We start from the raw sequence: 19,758 nt of genomic DNA, 5'->3' as shown, positions 1-19,758 counted from the left end.
GTGCTTAATTTGAGCCGGTGGTTGCAGGTGGAGCCCATTTGCACTCATTTGTGTTTGGGTTAAACCTTAACCCAGAGCAGGAGATTGAAAAATTCACAAAGGAAAACAAGGAGGTAGAGAAAACTGAAAAATGACAACAAAGGGAGGTAAAGAGACAGAGAAAGTCTAGAGTGGCAGGCTAAAGATAGATTAGGAGGAATCAGAACTACTCAGTCTTGGCATTCAGCAGCCCTGCCATTCAATAATGGCCTCAAACATCTGGGCCCCAGCATTTAGACGTTATATTAAGTACTGCTGCAAGGGGAGTACACCTAGATTCTTTGCTTTTTGATCACCTGGTTTGGGGTATTTTACTGTGGATGAGTGTCACCCACAGTAAACACATGGCAAATGGACTGCGCATGTTTACTGTCAGTGTCTGCCTTTTAAGGCTGTTGCAGTGCAGCAAGGGTAAGAGGCACTTGGCTGGTTACACATGAACACATGGGCACACATGTGAGGAATGAATGAGTTGGACTTCTGCTATGCGCAGCCCAGTAACTGGGCACAGATAGCTAGGCACAGAGAAGTCTGTAAAAGGCATATAGTGACCTGTGGTAGGACTTAAAATGTTGTTATACACTAATAGGGAAAGTCAGTGTAGTTTGCAGTTGTTTTTTTATTGACAACTTATCATACACATGGGGCAAAACTGCCTTAGACTGTAGTTTTGCTTCCCTTTGGCCTATCTAGTCCAATGACATATCAAAATAGGGTGGAATATGTGTGCCAAAATTAATCTGTGAGTTCCAAGAAGGTATCTGTAAAACTTATAGGTCTTCTGGAATTGTCATAAAAACAATTAATTAACAGTACTTCCCTCAGCTTCTGAACAGGAAGGGGCTGGGATGAAAATCTACATCTGTTAATTACCTGTCACACTGTGCCAAGGCAGGGGACAGTCCAGGCCCAAGGGAGCCTAGAAAAATGGAGGCAGCACCGGAGAGGGCTCCTCATTAAAGTGTTGTTGGTAAAGGCCTGAGCAGTGATATAGAAATAGGGTGGAATATGTGCATCTAAATCAAATCTGTGAGTTCCAACAAGGTAGCTGCACAATTTATGGGTCATCCAGAATTGTTATATTTCTCTGGCTCAGCTCAGGATCACAGCCCAGGCCTTTTTCACCCTGTTGAGCCAAGCTATCTAAATTTGTTCTCCAGCAAAGGGAGCAAAAAATAACCCACACCAAAGGAGGTAATTAACATTGCTTTGCATCTGTTCTCCTGAGCTGGCCCCCACCATCTAGGTATGTAGGATGCCTGGTAGGGATGCAGATCCCAAACAAAAAGTCTGTAACACAAGCCTGTGCACCAAAAAAAAAGAAAACAAAGGAGAAAACTGCATAGCTTTCACAGCATAGCGGGAGACCTGCTAATAAAATATTTACTTCTCTAGCACCCTATAATGCTCTGCTGGACTTTCTAATTTGCATTGTGTCTTCTTGCCTTGTGGTGGACCCCGGAGGACAGGGCACCACCAACAAATCTGGAAAGTGTTGTGGAGGATTGTAGGAGTTACATTTGAATACTGACCATGTGTTTGTGGGATCAAAGAATCCATGGCCCTCCAGGATATTCTCATATTCTTTAAAAAAAACTCCCAAGGCTGGTGCTAATACTCTGCAGCTGTAAGTGTAGTGCCCTTTAGGGTCTCGTTCGATGGTTGCATTTTATGTGGCCTGAAAATTAAATAAGGAATATGTAGTGCAATACTCACTATGGGTTTTTTTTATGGTTGTTTTTTTAAGCAGCCTGAAAGTGATGCCCTCTATGGGCTGTTTTTATGATTGGAATATATATGGCCTGAAAGTAAGCAAAAATCACAAAGACACATTTTATGTCAAATTTAAAATGTTTTTTTGATATATTAATGCTGACAGTGATTACTGATCAGGGTTGACATTGTGTATTGATATTAACAATTGTGTTTGCTCATGGTTATTATTGATTATTTTATTCCCACACAAAATGATGGTACCCTTATAGCATGTAGTCTGCTGTTCTTGTAATGTGGTGGATACTTGATAAAGCCAATATCCCTGCTTTACCTACAGTGGTATCGCCCATACTGTGATATTTTGTCTGGCATAGGTGGGGGGAGCACTGTGATTTTTGGGGTCATGACCCTTTAGGTGTTAAAAGTGATCTCACTTTCAACTGAGGTATTTTCAATCTGCTTTATGCATGTAAATGAATGTGTAGTCGTTAGTACTATGTGTGTTTGTGTGTGTAACAAATGCACTTGTCACTTTCTAAAGAAAATGCACTGTCTTGACAATCAATTATTGAGTGTTATTACTGCATGCCACCGAATGGTGATTACTAGCCCACATCACCTCCCGAGTAGGCCTTAGACCACTCAGTTTTGCGACAATAGGATGCTTGGTTCCCACTAGAGGGAAATTGTGGACCTATTATTTGCACAGGCTTCACATCCTGTACAAATAATAACCCAATTTCTGGCAAATACTGACACATTTTTTTGTTTTCATAAACAGTCAAAATGATATGATACCAGAATAGCAATAGCACAACCAAAAAGTTACCTGATCAAAATATTGTGTCCTAAATATTGTTTACAAACATATTACCGGTAATAATAGAAAATCTACATTGGAACAATATTTTTGTATACAATACTTAGGGTGTAACATTTCTGTCAGATCATAGTATTGCTAATGATATCTTGGCATACAACCACCTAAATGTCACTTTAAAATGAGTTTACAAAACAAATGATGCTTTCTTAAGTTTGCCAACCATTGAGAGTGCCACGTTGTGTACAGCTGTCGATTTCAATTGATGGCAACCTTATGGCGATTAGGTAAAGCATAACATATCCCCTAATGTACGTAATAGATCTTTAAGCCTCTAAGAGGATCACAGATACATAATCTTCTATAGTTTGCATCCATTCGAGTTGTGTCTGCTGTACTCACAGTTTAAAGGCAACAGCCGCTTCCTAAACATCAGTAAGCGGTTAGTACTAACAATCCAACATTTTGACCCTCATTTCTTTTTCTACTCCAAGTAGCATGCATTTTTTCCTCATCTCATTTCTTTTTAAGTTTTTTCTTGTTATTTGTTTTCGTATGTTCTTTGTGAAACATCCCTCCAAAATATATTTTACATTGTAAAGCTAATCCTTTAAACCTGAATATTATAAACAAGTCTTCCTTCATTGTCTTCGTTTATAACATCAAGTATTTTGGATATTCCTCGGTCCGGAAGGCAGAGTTAGCGAAATTAGATTCAAGGAGAACTATTTGAAAATAAATGTAGAATATAGAGGCCTTCAAATTTAATAATTTTTGCGGGGTATTCATTCCCTCTGGAATTATGGCCTTTTCATTTCCGCCATGCCTTCTATCCTGTAGTGCACAGCAACAGAGATCCCTTTCACTCGTAAACTGTACCATAAATTGACAGGAAGCAGAAAATTGCAGTAGTGACAGAGAGGAAAATTCGTGCTTGAAAAGTCAGCTGCATTAAAGGCCTAGCTCCTCAATGTTGGCGTCCTTTGTTATTTCTAAAGTCAGAATCAATCAGTTTCTTGATTTCCTTTTTTTATTTCCCGTTTCAAGACTCTTTGATTAAGCTTTGATCACGAGTCACATAACGGCAATTTTTTTCTGCTTGATTTTATATAACTTTACCTGTTTTTAGCATCAGCTCGGCATCATCAGTACTCTTGGAAAGACATTTCTACAAATGTGATTTGTTTTTATTACAGTGGATAATACTGTGAGAAACTATTTTTCATTGCAACATCAGTTTTTCTAAACAGTATTAAACTTTAGGGAGTCTGCTGAAAAATTGCAAACACATTGGGTCAAGGAGTCACTTTAACCAACAGAATGCAAGAATACAGCTATCTTGTACATTTTAGAGCAGTGGTACCCAGCCTTTTGACTTCTGTGGACCCCCACGTTCTGATTACTGAAATCATTATTGGAGTCTGGGGACCCCCTAATAAGTCATTACTGAAAGTTGGGGATCTAATCTGTTAATATTCCTAAATTTTCTGAGCAGTCACAGACCCCCTGGGGAGGCTTCCCGGAACCCCAGGGGTCCCCGGACCACAAGTTGGGAACCACTGTTTTAGAGAATACATAGCTGATGCCAGAATTCATGTAAATTACGATTTTGGCCTATGTTTATGTTTTGTGATTATTTGAATAACGTTGGTGAAGTTATCTCACCCTATCTTCAGACCGCCTAGCAGACCACCAGATGTCCATACTGTCTCATTTTTTCACATTTTTTCAGCTTTTACAATTGCTGATTCAGACTCACTGGAAAAATAGGAAACATATGAAGCACTTTGAGTAAATTCCCTTTCACTTAGAAGACCCATCTTGCTGCTTTCAAGTGTCTACAACACCTTTCCAATCCTTCAGCATACGTTGCCCATACTTTAGGAACTTTCTCTTTCTTTGGTGGGATTACGAATTATAGCTTCTGACTATCCAAAATAAGGTTAAATCTTTATTTTGTCCCTGCCACTTATACCTTGGTTTGATGTTTCAGGTTGTTCTGGCGAAGGCAAAGTGCCACATGGACCACTCAACGGACTTCTAGATGCCACAAATGTCTCAACAAATTCACTAATAATTCAAACTTTTGTATTTTATTGCATTTAAAAGTGCCTAGAAATCCATGCATATACATGAGACAATGAATGCATTTCTTTTAACACATATTAAGAAGTATACATGTAAGATAGAGCAAACTGATGGTTTTGACACCCCTTTGAAGTACGGTAAAACAAGATACTAAAAGCAGCAAGAAACCCCAAAAAGTGACATACACGTTAATATCTGATACTTGCATCCTTTTTTTATTTAGAACATTCTATTACAAAGTTAAAATAGCAGTTTAGAGATATATGACTGCGTTTCAATCATATTATTCAATACTAAAAAAAAAATAAGATTGAAATAGGACATTGAGATGAATTCAGATTATGTAAAGCGCCACCTATAGAAGGAGTGGGAAAGACTTACTTGTTCCTGAGGAGGTGATCGGAACTCCTTAGTTTTCCTAGCGGTTAGAGCAGCAGACATGTTGAGGGCTTGCATAACTTCATTGTACCGGAAGCGCTGGTTCTCCTGAAGTTTAGCTACAAAATCATCTGAGAATGCAACAATGGCTTCTATCCTGTGTCGTATTTGGCAGTCACATAGATACTGCAGAAGGTGGCACATCTAATAGTATGAAAAATCATGATTACAAAAAGAATGTCTCATTTGAATTATTGCTGCACAGAGGGAGAAGTTAGAATGAGCGAAAAATAAACCACATGCAAGTGAATGCAAACTAGCTCAAGTAAATGCAAAATAGCTCGTTATTTATTTGTAGATAACACATCTGAAACAAAAAGAAAATCGTGTAACATTAAATCTTATCATTTGTCCTATCATATTTTATGGTACAATATAATTCATATTTCTAAAACTCTGAATTAACTATAGCTAATCAAACCAAGAGTAATCCCACTTTTAGACTTTTTATAACAGCACTGCATTGCTCGTTACACCTATTTATCTGCAGAGTAATTTTTGGGACAAATTTAATATGGAATTTCAAAGCGCTACAAAATCCGTGGTAATGTGGCCTATGAGAGCAATTTAACAGTATAAACAGCTATCCATTGATATGTAGTGAAATTGTAAGGCTCTCATAAACAACATCGTAGACTTTTGATGCTGAAATAGTGTGGAACTAGCTTGTGAGGGTGTGTGTGTGTATATGTACGTATTCACACATGGGTGACTCTGTGTGTGTGCATGCATATGGGTGCAAACAACAGCGCCGAATGGATACAAAGTCAAGAAAAGTGCTTGGCGACTAGACATGTCCTCACTCTTTCTAAAAGGCTAGAATATCTTTGATAGCCCTACAAGTACTGAGAAGAGGCGTTCAATGCTGTAGAGACAGCTAACTTCAAGAACGCCCTTCTGTACAAATCTGGTGGCACTTTAGGAGCTGACATGAAAAAGGAATATTATATCTAAGGTACTTGTGGGAAATTGGGTTACTTGCTGAGGGGGCGAAACCCTTTTCAAGCAGCAAATACAATTCTTCTCAGAGTGACATCACAAGCAAACCCTAAATTAACCTGTGCTCAACTCTCAGGTAGGTTGGCACAGAGCAGTTAAGCTCTACTCAGACACAATGCGTAAAGTATTTGCGTAACACTTCAAACAGTACAACTGTGGAAACACGCCACAAAAGGAGCCCACAACAGAATTAAAACATAGTCTTATTTTTAATAAATAAAACAAGACCCAAATGAAAAAATCAGATCAGTAGAACTGGAGATATATTCAATTTTAATTATTTTAGTACAAAGTAGATGCTGGACTGGGAAAAAGTCACAAGTTCAGGCCAACCACAATGAAGTGTGGGCTGGCCACAAGGATGCAGTTAGTACATTTAATCCTGGTTTCAGGAGCATTGCCAGGATCCAAATAAAAAATGCTTCATGCAGCTGAAGCGATGTGTTGGTAAGAAGATGTGGCGAGACTGCCATGAGAGGTCCTGTTAATGGTTGTCATTAAGGATCACTTTGCAATGAAAGTCCGGAGTCGAGGATGCATTGCACAGTCAGGAGATGTGTCAGTTCCTAGGAGTTGTGAGGCTACGAAGTGGAGTCCAACATAATTGCCAAGACTGCTATCAACAAAAAATGCATGGGCCTGCACTGAGGATGCATTGTGAAGGGGCAGTTCTGAATGAGATGCGGGCTGAGACAGTGATGCAATTTTTTGTGATGGGTCCAATCCACAGAGCAGCGGCCATTTATCCATTCTGCGTGAGGTTGCACCACACAGCAGAAGAGCTGTGTCGGTTTCACTGTATCCACAGAGCCTAACAAAGCACCTTAAGCCCACCTCCAAGAGTGCAGGACTGGGGGCGGCACTCTTGGTAGGATAAACTCACATATGGCAGGGTCCAGGTGCAAGGTTGTTGGAGTCTTCTGCCCCTGCGGCTCAGGGCAGGAGGTCAGCCAACCAACCTTTGGAGTCACTTTTGGGTTCAAGAGTTGTAGGTCCAGTCTTTCTCACCCAGGCAGGAGGGCAGAGGTAGCAGGTCAGCACAGCACAGCAAAACACAGCAAGGCAGTAGTCCAGAAGAGTGCAGTCTAGCAGACTGGCAGTCCTTTAGTTGCACAGTAGTCCTTATTCCTGGAAGAGTATTCACGGGTCAAGAAGTGTACTGATAAGTTGGTGTCTGAGTTTCAGTATTTATACCCAATTGTGCCTTTGAAGTGGGAAAGAAGATTCAAGAGCTTTCGCCTTGAAGTCCCCAGGAATCCTGTGTTCCCTGTCCTGGATCCAGACTGACTACAGTGGGTAAGCAGGCCTTTATGTGGAGGCAGGATAAAGCCTATTCAGGTGTAAGTGAGACTGTGCCCAGATCCTCTGTTCTATCCTGCCAGTGATGGTCCATCCAGGAACACATAGGCTCTCTGTTATGTGGGGCTGTCTAGAAGGAATAGACAAAGCCCAACTGTCAGCTACACCCATGTGACCAGAGACAGGTTACAGGCACTAAATGACTAAGACAGGAAAATGCCAACTTTTTAAAGTTGCACTTTCAAAACTGTAATTTAAAAGCTAACTTCACCATAAGATATGATTTTAAATTAGGATTCCAGAGATGCGAAACGGGCACAATTACCTATTCCTATTTAGTAATAACATTTATAAAATGTAAATAGGTAACTGCAATATTTTCCTATGGAGAGGTAGGCCTCGCAGCAGCGAATACGAATGTTAAACAGAAAGTTTTTCACTACCAGGAGATTTAAAACCTAAAACGCAGGCTCTGCTTTTTAAACGCGCTGTACTATTTAGGGCCTACCCCAGGGTTGACAAACCAGTTACTTACCTTCGGTAACGTTTTTTTCTGGCGGTAACAATAGCTACCTGTGGATCCCTCACCTTATGATTTCTCCCAATGGGCCAGCATTCGAAGGAAGCTTTCTTCCAAGCTCTTCACGTCCGCTGAAGTAGAGGAAGGATGTAAGACTTCAGTCAAAATGTGTGTTTTAACTTCATCAGCTGGCAATGGAAGCTCCAAAAAATCTGTAGCCTTCTTAATAACAGAATGGAAGGAAGCCGCCTCTTTCGTAAATTCCCCCGGGGATGAAAGATTCCACTCAGGGGCGGTGTCCAGCCCACTAGCTGAGTCCAGGCCCTGAAATTCTCCCAGGGGCTCAGCAATCTCTCCTTCCTCCCATACCTGTCTCTGGTACTCTTGCTTTTCCAAGAGCCTCAGTGCTCTCCTCCTCGACCTCAACCTGGCCTCCAACCTCGGCATCGACAGAGAGTTAGCTAACGTTGACGACGCCGGCTTCAAAACAGATGGGCACGGTAAGGGAGAAGAAGGAGATGCACTCCTTCCTGACCGAGACCCATCCGGTGCCAGAGTTGACCCGATCGGCGCCGTTGGCATCTGAAGTGCTGTCATTGGCGCCGTCATCCCATAAGGCGATGTCATTGGTGCCGAACCGGCACCCTCAGCCTGATAAAAAGGCACAAACGGAGCCGACTTGTATGGAGCCGGACAGCCCAAGGAGAATGCCAAAGGACCTGTGGGACCAGTCAGTGCACCAGCAGGGGCCATAGCCTTATTAAAGTTACTGAACATGGCATCCAGAAACGCCGCCAGATCCTCTCCATGAGACGGGAAGGCAGGAAACTTTTAATCTTCATGTGGCGCTTCGGTCGTATCCGGAACCTGTGCCACCGACTCCTGAACCCCAGGTGAAAAGTGAGTTGGAGGATTTGCTGGGGACTCAACCACCTCGATGAGCGATGGCGCTGGAGAAGCCTGAGGACTTTGAGGCTGGGGAGTTACAGTAGGACTAACCTCCCACGCCGTACAACGCCGTCTAGATGGAGACGGAGATCGAGACCGATCTCTAGAAGAAGAGTCTCTTGAGAGTCATGCCGGTGCCCCTTCTTGTGTGAACTCGACGACTTATGGGATGACTAGTCCCTACTCTTGGACCTTCGGTGACTTCTGTGTCCTTTCTTCGCCTTATCTATAAAGAGCTTAGCTTCTCTTTCTTTCAGCGCCTTCGGATTCATCCTTTGGCAGGACATGCACTCTTCTACGTCGTGGTCCGAACTGAGACACCGTAAACAGTCATCGTGAGGGTCCGTGACAAACATACGACACCAGCACTCACTACAAGGTTTAAACCCTGACTTCTTAGGAAGAGACATTGTAACAGGTACAATAAGACACCTTTGAAACAGTAGCTTCTCGAGAGCTAGGAGAAAAATGTTAGCATCGAAGGCACAGAAAAAAGGGAACTGATGTCAGCACGCAGGAGAAGACTGCAAAGAGTCCTAAGGCAACATTTTGGAGGTGACCCTGCACAGAGGGCCAGATCCAACAATATTGATCAACAAATAATGTGGCTGCTTTTTGAGAACCTCTCTAGAGTAGCCCTAAGGCCTGATGCAGATGCCCAATTTTGGCTGCTGTTAGTCAAAGTAGTAAGTGAAGTGGAAGGTTACACAATTATCAAACCTGATATGCATAAGCATCTGGACTTTTCTAACCTGAAGAATTTGAAAGAGGAACGGCCCAGCTCAGTAATCCAAAGTGAGTACATTGTACCAAGGGCTTATCTTTCAGTGGGCTAGGCAGTTTCAGATGAGAGCATATTTCTATATATATCTAGGGTCTTTGATGACAATGGAAAACAAGGAATGACTTAGCCATTATCTCTGTTTTTCACAGTTGGTGCATGTCTTAAAACATTTTATTGCAAACATATGCCCCAATAATAAAAACAAGGATAAAAACAAGAAATTATACTGCCTGAATGCCTGCAATAATAATTTTGCATTCAATAAAAATTAACCATCTCGAAGTGCAGGTGTTTCCTAGTAGGAAGGAGAACTTGGAGCACGTATACACTCCTTTTTAGTTTAAATGTACATCATAAGAAAATGCCTATTATTGGTGCAAAGAAGAAGTATATTGGTTTTGAAGTATGGTAATTTGAAGACAAACTTTAAACACACACTGATGACAAAAAAGTAAAAAAGGATAAATAAAGGAAAGGAAAAGACATTGATAAAAAGAAATATTTACCCATCAGCCCTTGCACTGAAGTGGCCTTCTTTTTTAACTCAAAATCTCTTTATTGACATTTTAAATGCTTTGTTTCAGTAAGAACAAAGCGCTGCTCACTTTCACATTATCAGCAATACCATCAATGCCACAGAGCTTTAAAATAACTTGTCAGAAGGTTAGTACTCTGTGTAGTATGGCAGGAGGAAGAAAATTCCTTAGGATGTTTGTATACAGTTATTGTAAATATAGTAAAGTCCTACATGGAAGACTTCGTGCTGTGCTCAAGTGTCTTCATGTGTTCAAATGAAAGGGGGGCATATTGAACCTGGGTAAAAGGAACATGGGAGAGGAAATAACTGGGAGAGGGTTGAGGGTCTCCAGTCAGTGTCTGCCCCAGCGGGGGCCCTGGGAAAATGCCAGGGTCCAAGACAGCTTAGCCCAGAAAACACAGGTGGGCCCCACTGGAAAAGGGGGTATTTGTTCCTAATCTGATAAATCAAACAGGTGTAGTGCACAGAGCCTGGGAGGTTGGAAGCATAGGCATTCTAGATGGGGCATATAGTCAATGAGAGGTGTCCATAAGCACAGAACCTTTTTGTCAGTAAAGGTCAGATTATGTGTCATCTGTTCCATTGCTATGGTGTGTCAAAGCTCCAAAAAACAGGATGTTATCATTGGAGCAGTGGGGGACTTCTAAGCTTGGGCTATGAGCTGTTCGGCTGCTCCAGTCATGTGGCTTACAATGTACCAGTCTGCATGTGTCATGTCCGCTAATGATGACTGTGTGATAATCTGCAGGCACGGAGTATCCCAGGGTGCCCTTGATATGACTGAGTATCTCCTTTCAAAAAATGGTGAGAAAAGGGGAAGTCCACCAAATATGCTGGAAATCAACATCTTGTGTACCACAACGCCAACACAGAGGGGAGGTCATAGAATAGATGGTGTGTATGCTGGTGGCAGTGTAGTACCATTGTAGCATAATCTTGTATGCTGTATCTTGTTGAGGACAGCTTATATAGGTACGCAAGATGTTTCTCCATAGTTGTTCCCACTGTTGTGTGATATCTGGCAAAACGTCTTGAGTCCATTTCCACTGATATGGGTGGTAAGGTATGAGGCTTGATTGCTGGAGGACTTAATATGTTTTTGATATCAAGCCCTTGGTACCATTGAAGTTTCTGGCAAGTGTCTCAAAAAGAGTGAGGGGGCAGGTAGTGGTCAATGCGTTGGAAGGTTGGAGAGCCCAGTGTTGCAACTGGAAATACTAGTGGGCAGAAGCGGAAAAGGTGGAATTCATCTTTGCACTGGTTAAACAGGTTGATAGTCTGACCTTGGAACAGATCTCGAAGTATCCAACATTTGCCTCATACCCACTCCTGGAAGGAGTCCCGGGGGAGGGCTGATGCAAATAAGGGTTACGGACGATGGGAGTGTTCGGAGATGAAAATGTGGTCAAGCCATGCATCATGGCCAGTTTATCCCATATCTTCAGCACTGTGCGTGTAGGGGTGACTATGTAGGCGTTGCAACAGAGGAGCTGTTTTGAGAGCCATGCAAGTTCCCATAGTGAGCAGCAGGCCACAGCTTTTTCCATGTGAACCCAATGTTTCTCACTCCCGCACACCACCTACTCAGAAAGGTAGTGCAGGTGGGCTGCCCACTCACAGTCTTGTAAGTTAAGTGCAGGAGAGGCTGCTCCAGTTTTTAAAGAGCATAAGTAGTGAAGTGGATACCCGAGAGTTCTTGCCCCTCCAGATAAAGGAGCATAAGTTGACTTGCATTCATTTGATATCATTAGAGGGGATATGGGAAGGCAATGATTGGAAGAGGCAGAGTAATCGTGGGAGGATATTGATCTTTAAGACACTGATGAGTCCAAGCCAGGAGATTAGGAGAGGCCGCCAATGTTGGAGATCTTCTAGTAACATGACCAGTTGACCTTAGTCCACGTTGCCAGAGAACTTGTGATAGTAAGGCCCAAATTGTGTATGAATTGGGAGGACCATTGGAAAGCAGTAAGTGCCTGAAGGCGTTGAAGGTGTTGTGGAGTCATAGTGAGATTAAGTACAAAGGATTTGGCCGAGTTGATTTTGTAACCAGATGTCTGCTTGAAGAGTCAGAGAGCGTGGATGACAGCAGGAAGTGAGGTGTCCAGTTCTCTTAGGGCAAGAAGGAGGTCATCGGCATAAAGGAGAACTTTGTGTTCTTGTCCACCAAAAGGGATGCTCTTAATGTTAGAGGGTAGTCGAGGAAAGATGGCCAATGGTTCAAAGGGCGAATATCACAGGTGACAGGGGGCAACCATGTCACATGCATCGAGAAAGTGGGAAAGATTGAGTTGTCTGGCCGTTAACTAGGATGGAGGCGGGGTGGTGTTGTATATGAAGCTATGATCCTACTTGATCATGAAGGGTCCCAGTCCCACTTTCTGCAGGACAGACTTCAGGAATGTCCAACTCACCATGCTGAAGGCTTTCTCAGCATTGAGGGAGAGGAGGAGAGCAGGGATGGCATGTCTGTGTATCTTTTCCACTAGGTGGGCTAGTCGCCGAACACTGCCTGATCCCTGCCTGTGTTGTATAAAGCCAACCTGGTCAGGGTTGATTAGACCAGGGAAAAGGGACTCCAAACGATTTGCCAGTATTTTGGTGTAGAGGTTGGTGTCCATGTTTAATAGGGCTATTGGGCATTAGGAGGAATAAAGCGTAGGATATTCACCAGGCGTGGAGATAAGAGTGATCTCAGCATTGGACATAGCCGGTATAAGGCTAGTGGTGTGTGTGTAAAGGAATTGTAAAGTTTAAGCAGCTGGTCTTGAAGTTGCAGTAGGAATATTGTGTAAAAGGGTGGCATGAGGCCATCTGGGCTGGGTGACTTGCCCTTAAGAAGGTCTTTTAAGGCTTTATGGAGTTTTGCTTGGAAAAGGGTTCATCCAAATCTTTAACCAGATTGGAGGGCAATGTCTGCTAATGGCAAGTATGGAGATAAGAATCTATTGTGGCTTGATCTTCCCCTACTGAGGTGTAGAGGCACTGCTAAAAGGTCAGGAAAGCATCTTGTTTGTTCTGACTCTTGGACAGCCCACCCAGAGTTCTCTGTCTTAAGTTTAGCAATGTGGGCCCTCTGTTTAAGTGCTTTGAGGGTGCGCTCCACTTTATTAACTCTGTGTGCTCTAAGCTGCCCCTGCAGAATGGCGAGCTGACGCTTTGCACTTCTCGTGGGATGGTGTTTATTGGAGTGTTCTAGGGTGAGGATGCCTTCTGTGAGCTTTGACTCAAACAGGCGAGCCTCTTAAGCTCTAGCTATGATGATATAGAAAATCACGCCTCGTCCAGTGGCCTTGAAGACATCCCAAAGAGTATGGGGGGAATATCAGGGAGGGAGTTAAGTCTGAAGTATTCAGTGTGGCGTCCCATATAGTCTGCCTGTCTACTGGATCACACAGAAGCTGGGGGGGAGGTGCCACCGTGGGGGGGCATGAGCCCCGTCTATGTGATGAGTCCAAGAAATTTCTACATATTTGTGGTGGTAGGTGGTGAATAGCTTGTGGTCATCAAGTTTCGTCCCCAGCGCTTTAATGCATCATCATTAGGGGCGTTAAAACAAGCAGTCCATCGTGTCTTCAACCCCTAGACCTTGATAAAGGGCCTGAGGGAGAGTTGCATCCCTTAGCCTCACCAGCAGTATTGAAAGGTTGCTTGTCCCTACCAGCACCGAGGCACCTCCAGATGGTGCAGATCCGAAATGGTATTGATAATACTTCCAGGTCTGGGGGTTGTGGCTATGGGCCTGGACTTCAGACCTCTTGGATCCTAAATGTGCCACGCAGCTAGTGCCAGTCCTGGAGCATGACTGGCACCTCAAGGAGCAGTAGTAAGGGGGGGCGGTCACAGGCTCCAACGCTGTGTGTCTTTATTCTGCCTCTGGGGGGATAGTGAGGATTATCACCACGTGGGCTCGGTTCCAAGTGTAAGCCCTGTTGGGGACGTGGAGCTGCGACTGATCCGTTCCACGTGGTGTCTCCGGGCAGGGAGGCAAGGGATGGAGATGCCGCTTTGCAGGGTTCTTCCAGTTATTGCTGGGTGTCTTCCTGCTCCCTGAGTTCAAGGTGCTCCCCCGGGATGATCGTTGTCGTCGTAAAAAGGTATGTGTTTTCACTGCACACTGGAGGCCCCAGTCTCTGCCTGGTCCCTGGGTTGTTTCAGGATGCTGCTTGTTGGGTCCAGAGAGAGGCTTTCCCGGGTCGGGCTGTCCCGACTTCGCCGAAGGCAATTGTGAAGCAGATAGCATGCTTTTGATTGCAATATGCCCCATGGGGATCGGAGCTTGGATAATCTGTGTCCTAATCCATTCCCGGCCAAGCCAAGCACCAAGTACCCTTCTTTTGAAGTGAAGGAGGAAAAGGATGACACGTACAGTTCAAAAGAGACAATCACTGCAGTGTACTGACCCATTTCCCCCTGCTCTATCCTATGGTGGGCAGAAGCAAATCGTGAATGACATTTAATGTGACGTAGAGAATAAAAAGTTCTGACCCAAAGCACCTATTTGATTGTAAATATACACCTTTTCTTTCAGTGTCTAATTCATAGATGGTGTTATCAGCCCTGGTCTACCCCTTTGATTGTAAGTAAGATTAAAATCATCAAATGCAGCAGATTTAGGCCTGGAGTTAACTGGCGTCCCAAAAATGCTACTAACTACAGTCATTACTGAAAACTAGAAATCCATGTGAATCCAGGAAGATGTGAAAAGTGTGACTTCCACCAATTTTTCTTACCCAAGATGCCTTCCCAATTTCCTCACATTTCTAAAAGGGGGGCTGCTGTACCTAAAATAATAGTCAACAGGTACCACAGAACGTGTCAGATTAAGGTGTATCTGAAATCAAGAGGCCCAATAAAGTCCAGGGAAGTGTGTCTTGCATATGATTCTATTATCTTCTGTTTCCAAAATTCAAGCTATATTCAGAAAAACCCAATCACCTAAATTAGTAAGAAAGAAAATCCTGGAAGTTGAGAAGGAATACAAAAGTCCCAAAAATAAAAGCTTTTCCATATGTTCACCATGTGTGGGGATGTGCCTCTCGTATGGGAGAGGGCAGAGCATGAAAAGTGCAATCATGGTAAATGTGGGATAGCAAGGAGACCAGGCACCAGATCAATTGGACATGTCCTACAAATTGCTTGGTTACAGAAAAGCAATCTCCCCTTGCAGGTAATAGTTCTGAGCTTCCTAAGGTGCCGGGTGAGGGGGAAACATTTCTTCATCTCACCCAGTGGATCTGAAATGCAAATGGTGAGTCTGAGAGAGCAAGGCCATTACAAAATATATTTAGAGCTACGCCCATTCATTTCCTTGGGCCAGAATCCTGTTCAGCTCCCGGGGGAAAGGAATTGCACATTCAATACCAGAGATGCTTTAACAATAGACTATACCAACTGAGGAGATTGACTCTCCATTCCTGGGGCTTCATCTTTCACCCATTGAAATGAATTTGGGGGTCCCCATACTAGCATGTGAATTAAAGGGCATTTCTCAAAAAGACTTCTGACCACTGGAAGGCAAAAATGAAGAGAAAGACAATTGGCAATAACATTTGTTCTTCTAGTCTGTGTTCTCCTAAGTCTTCTGACAGAAATGGTACCTCACTTGTGTGGGTAGGCCTAGTGCCCTCAACAGGAAATGCCCCAAAACCCAACATGGACACATCACATTTTTCCAATGAAAAAGGACATGTTTTTTGCAAAGTGCCTTACTATGGGTTTTAGCCTCTAGCTCCGCCGGCACCTAGGGAACCCTAGCAACATTTCTAGAAACTAGACACCTAGGGAAATCCAGGATGGGGTGACTTGTGGGGTTCTTACTGTGTTCTGTTACCCAGAATCCTTTGCAACCATCAAAATTTGGCAAAAAAAGACTTTTTCCTCACTTTTCGGTGCTGCAAAGTTCTGCAATCTGAGGGGAGCCACAAGCGTCCTTCTACCGAGCATTCCTTCAAGTCTCGAGATAAAAATGGTACCTTACTTGTGTGGTAGGCCTATTTCCTGAGACAGGAAACACCCCAAAACACAATGTGGACACATCACATTTTTCCAATGAAAAGAGACATGTTTTTTGCAAAGTGCCTAGCTGTGGAGTTTGGCCTCTAGCTCAAGCAGCACATAGGGAAAACTAGCTAACCTATACATTTTTGAAAACTAGACACCTAGGGGAATCAAAGATGGGATGACTTGTGGGCTTCTCTCTGGGATCTGTCATCCTTTGAAAACCTCAGATTTTGGCTAAAAAACATTTTTTCCTCACATTGCAGTACTGCAAAGTTCTGGAATCTGAGGGGAGCCACAAACGTCCTTCCACCCAGCATTACCCCAAGTCTCCCGATAAAAATGGTACCTCATTTTTGTGGGTAAGCCTAGTGCCCGCGACAAGGAAGGGCCCAAAACACAACATGGACACATCAAAATGATCTATCACAAAACAACCTGTTTTTGTAAGGAGGGCACCTGCGCTTTCAGTCCTGGGCTCAGCAGCATCTAGGAAAACCTACAAAACCCAGACATTTCTGAAAACTAGACACCTGAGGGAGTCCAGGGAGGTGTAACTTGTGCGGATTCCCTGGCGTTTTATTTCCCAGAATCCTCCGCAAACCTCAAATTGAGCAAAAAATCACATTTCCTCACATTTATTTGTGGGATCACCGCACCGGCACAAATTTCCTATCACCCAGCGTTGGAAGGTTTGAGCCTGGCAAAAGGTTTATTTTCCCAAGTTGAAATGGCAGTTTAAAACTGCACACAGATGCTGCAATGGGCAGACAACACAGCAGCTCTGGGTGCAGGTTTGTCAACACAGGAGTCGACTGAGCTGTAGAACAGCTAATGCCTCACTGGTTGAACACTTTATTGATTTGGGGCACACTGAAAATGATTTACGGTTGCACATTATTACAGTGGTTAAGCCATCCCCTTCAGAGGTGCGGGCATTGCTACAATACTGAGTACTGAAGAACTCAAATGGGTTTTATGTTCCAATAGCCTCCATACTGGCCTCAACCTCTTGGAAGACTGGACATCCTTAAGTTAAATGATGCATAATGCAGTTTTGCCACAGGGACTTTTATTTTTACTCACATTATTGTGATAATCACTACATTGAAAATTGTATTCACATTAGTCTGGGGTTTGTGATGAAATTGTGCTTTGTTTCATGTAATATGGTTTTGATATCTAAGCATACTGCCTTTTAATCTTATATGTTTTTATATTTAATAATACATAGCCTGCTTTTCTATCTTTTTCACTTCTTCTCTTGCTTTTTCCTCTTCTCTTCGTCTGGCCATATAATCACTTAATTTTACAACCACAAGATTATTCTTATTGCAGGTTTGAGTATTCCTTTCTACATAATTTTCACATTAAATAGGCTCTTACACTTTGCACTCCAATTCCTTATTATTAGTTTATCGTGCTGGCAGTGATGATCTTCAACATGAGAGCAGCTACCCTTGCTCGCCCGATAATCCGATATGGGCACCATAAAAAGCACCAATGCACCCAGGTGATTAAAGTCTACTTGGTTCCTTGTTATGGGTATTTATACAGTCAGCACGTTCCCCTGCATTACTTCATACTGAACGAGCGACTGCCCACCTTGACGCTTCTGCTACCGGACCATGGGCCAGATGTAGCAAAGATTTTTACCCATTCTGTGTCTATGGGAAAAAGTGTTCGTACATATGGCCCCATATCCTCTGTGATTTCGGGTACACGTTAAGGGGCATATTTATACTCCGTTTGCACCGAATTTGCGTCGTTTTGTTCGACGCAAATTCGACACAAAACTAACTCCATATTTATACTTTGGCGTTAGACATGTCTAGCGCCAAAGTTCATGGAGTTAGCGTAATTTTTTTGCGTGAACACCTTCCTTGCGTTAATGATATGCAAGGTAGGCGTTCCCGTCTTAAAAAATGACTCCGATGCTATTGCGTCGGATTTATACTCCCGGGCAAAAATGACACCCGGGAGTGGGCGGGTCTAAAAAACCCGCATTTGCGCCGGATTTTAGCGCCTGGGTCAGGGCAGGCGTTAAGGGACCTGTGGGCTCAGAATGAGCCCAGAGGTGCCCTCCCCTGCCCCCAGGGACACCCCCTGCCACCCTTGCCCACCCCAGGAGGACACCCAAGGCTGGAGGGACCCACCACAGGGACATTAAGGTAAGTCCAGGTAGTTATTTTTTTTAATTTTTTTTTGTGGCATTGGGGGGCCTGATTTGTCCCCCCTACATGCCACTATGCCCAATGACCATGCCCAGGGGACTGAAGTCCCCTGGGCATGGCCATTGGGCAAGGGGGCATGACTCCTGTCTTTGCTAAGACAGGAGTCATTTCAATGGGGGATGGGCGTCGTAAAAAAATGGCGCAAATCGGGTTGAGGCGATTTTTTTGCCTCAGCCTGACTTGCACCATTTCTGGACGCCCATACGCCATTTTCCCCCTACGCCGGCGCTGCCTGGTGTACGTCGTTTTTTTTAACGCACACCAGACAGCGCCGGCGGCTAACGCCGGCTAACGTCATTCAATAAATACGGCGCCCGCATGGTGCTTCAGAATGGCGTTAGCTGGCGCTAATTTTTTTGACGCAAAACTGCGTTGGCGCAGTTTTGCGTCAAAAAGTATAAATATGGGCCTAAGTGCCTGCACCAAATGTCGACTAATCCGGTCGCTGATTTCTGCCTCCTGCTCACGGACTTCTTGCTTTTTAATTTTAGTGGCCTCACGAGTTTACATGCAATTTTGCCTCAGAGACTCCAACTAACTCACGACCCGGTGGGTGTATATATTATGGTTGTTAAATAGGTAAGTGGTCTTAATTATTCACTTTGCTGTCATTTTGCGGCCCACTGTGTACACTGTGCTCTATCTTCCCATCGTTCTTGTTACACATGTACTGCTACATTTTTGGGTACTCTCCTCTTAATTCCTGAATACGTGCAGGCGCTCACAGATTTTGGTCCTGACAAAATTAAATTCTGGCCTTCCTATCTCACATGGTAATTCAATTTAGACAGCATCCATATTATTGTTGTGGCTTGTACAGATTCAGGTGCGGTTAGCAGGATACTTTGTTACGATTAAATTTCACCTGGTGAATTTGGGTTTTCTCCTCTCACTCCCTTTTTGCTGAGGTTCTCGTTACCTGATCCTAATGTCTACTCTGGCTCCTCATGTGGCAAATAACTTTGGACGTAATGATTTAGGGCCAGATGTAGGTAGGCTCCGATTTGCGACTTGCAAATTGAGAGTCAGAGCGACTCGCAATTTGCGAGTCGCAAATCGGAATGTAGGATCGCAGCACTCACAGGGATGGTGGCCTGCTGGAGACAGCAGACCACCATGTCTGTGACTGCTTTTAAATAAAGCAGGTTTTTTTTCTTGTAATGCAGCCCGTTTTCCTTAAAGGAAAACGAGATGCATTACAAAACTAAAAAATGAAACGTTTTCGTTTCATTTTTTCAGAGCAGGCAGTGGTCCATAGGACCACTGCCTGCTCTGGGAAAATGTTTTTAATGCCATTCACAAAGGGGAAGGGGTCCCATGGGACCCCTTCCCTTT

General features: G+C 43.6%; 1 protein-coding gene across 1 annotated transcript in view; it reads right to left on the bottom strand.

Annotated features, from left to right (window-relative positions):
• RYR2 (ryanodine receptor 2) overlaps positions 1-19,758 on the bottom strand; it is a 2,714,825-nt gene that overhangs the window by 1,100,098 nt on the left and 1,594,969 nt on the right. The window contains exon 37 of the mRNA XM_069234403.1: positions 5,045-5,245. Within this exon, the coding sequence (XP_069090504.1) occupies positions 5,045-5,245 (201 nt within the window). The remainder of the gene's footprint in view (positions 1-5,044; positions 5,246-19,758) is intronic.

The sequence above is a fragment of the Pleurodeles waltl genome, chromosome 5 (assembly GCF_031143425.1).
Source record: "Pleurodeles waltl isolate 20211129_DDA chromosome 5, aPleWal1.hap1.20221129, whole genome shotgun sequence".
Taxonomy (NCBI): Eukaryota; Metazoa; Chordata; class Amphibia; order Caudata; family Salamandridae; genus Pleurodeles; species Pleurodeles waltl.
The sequence above is the reverse complement of the archived record's forward strand: the minus strand, read 5'-3'. Positions and strand labels throughout refer to the sequence as shown.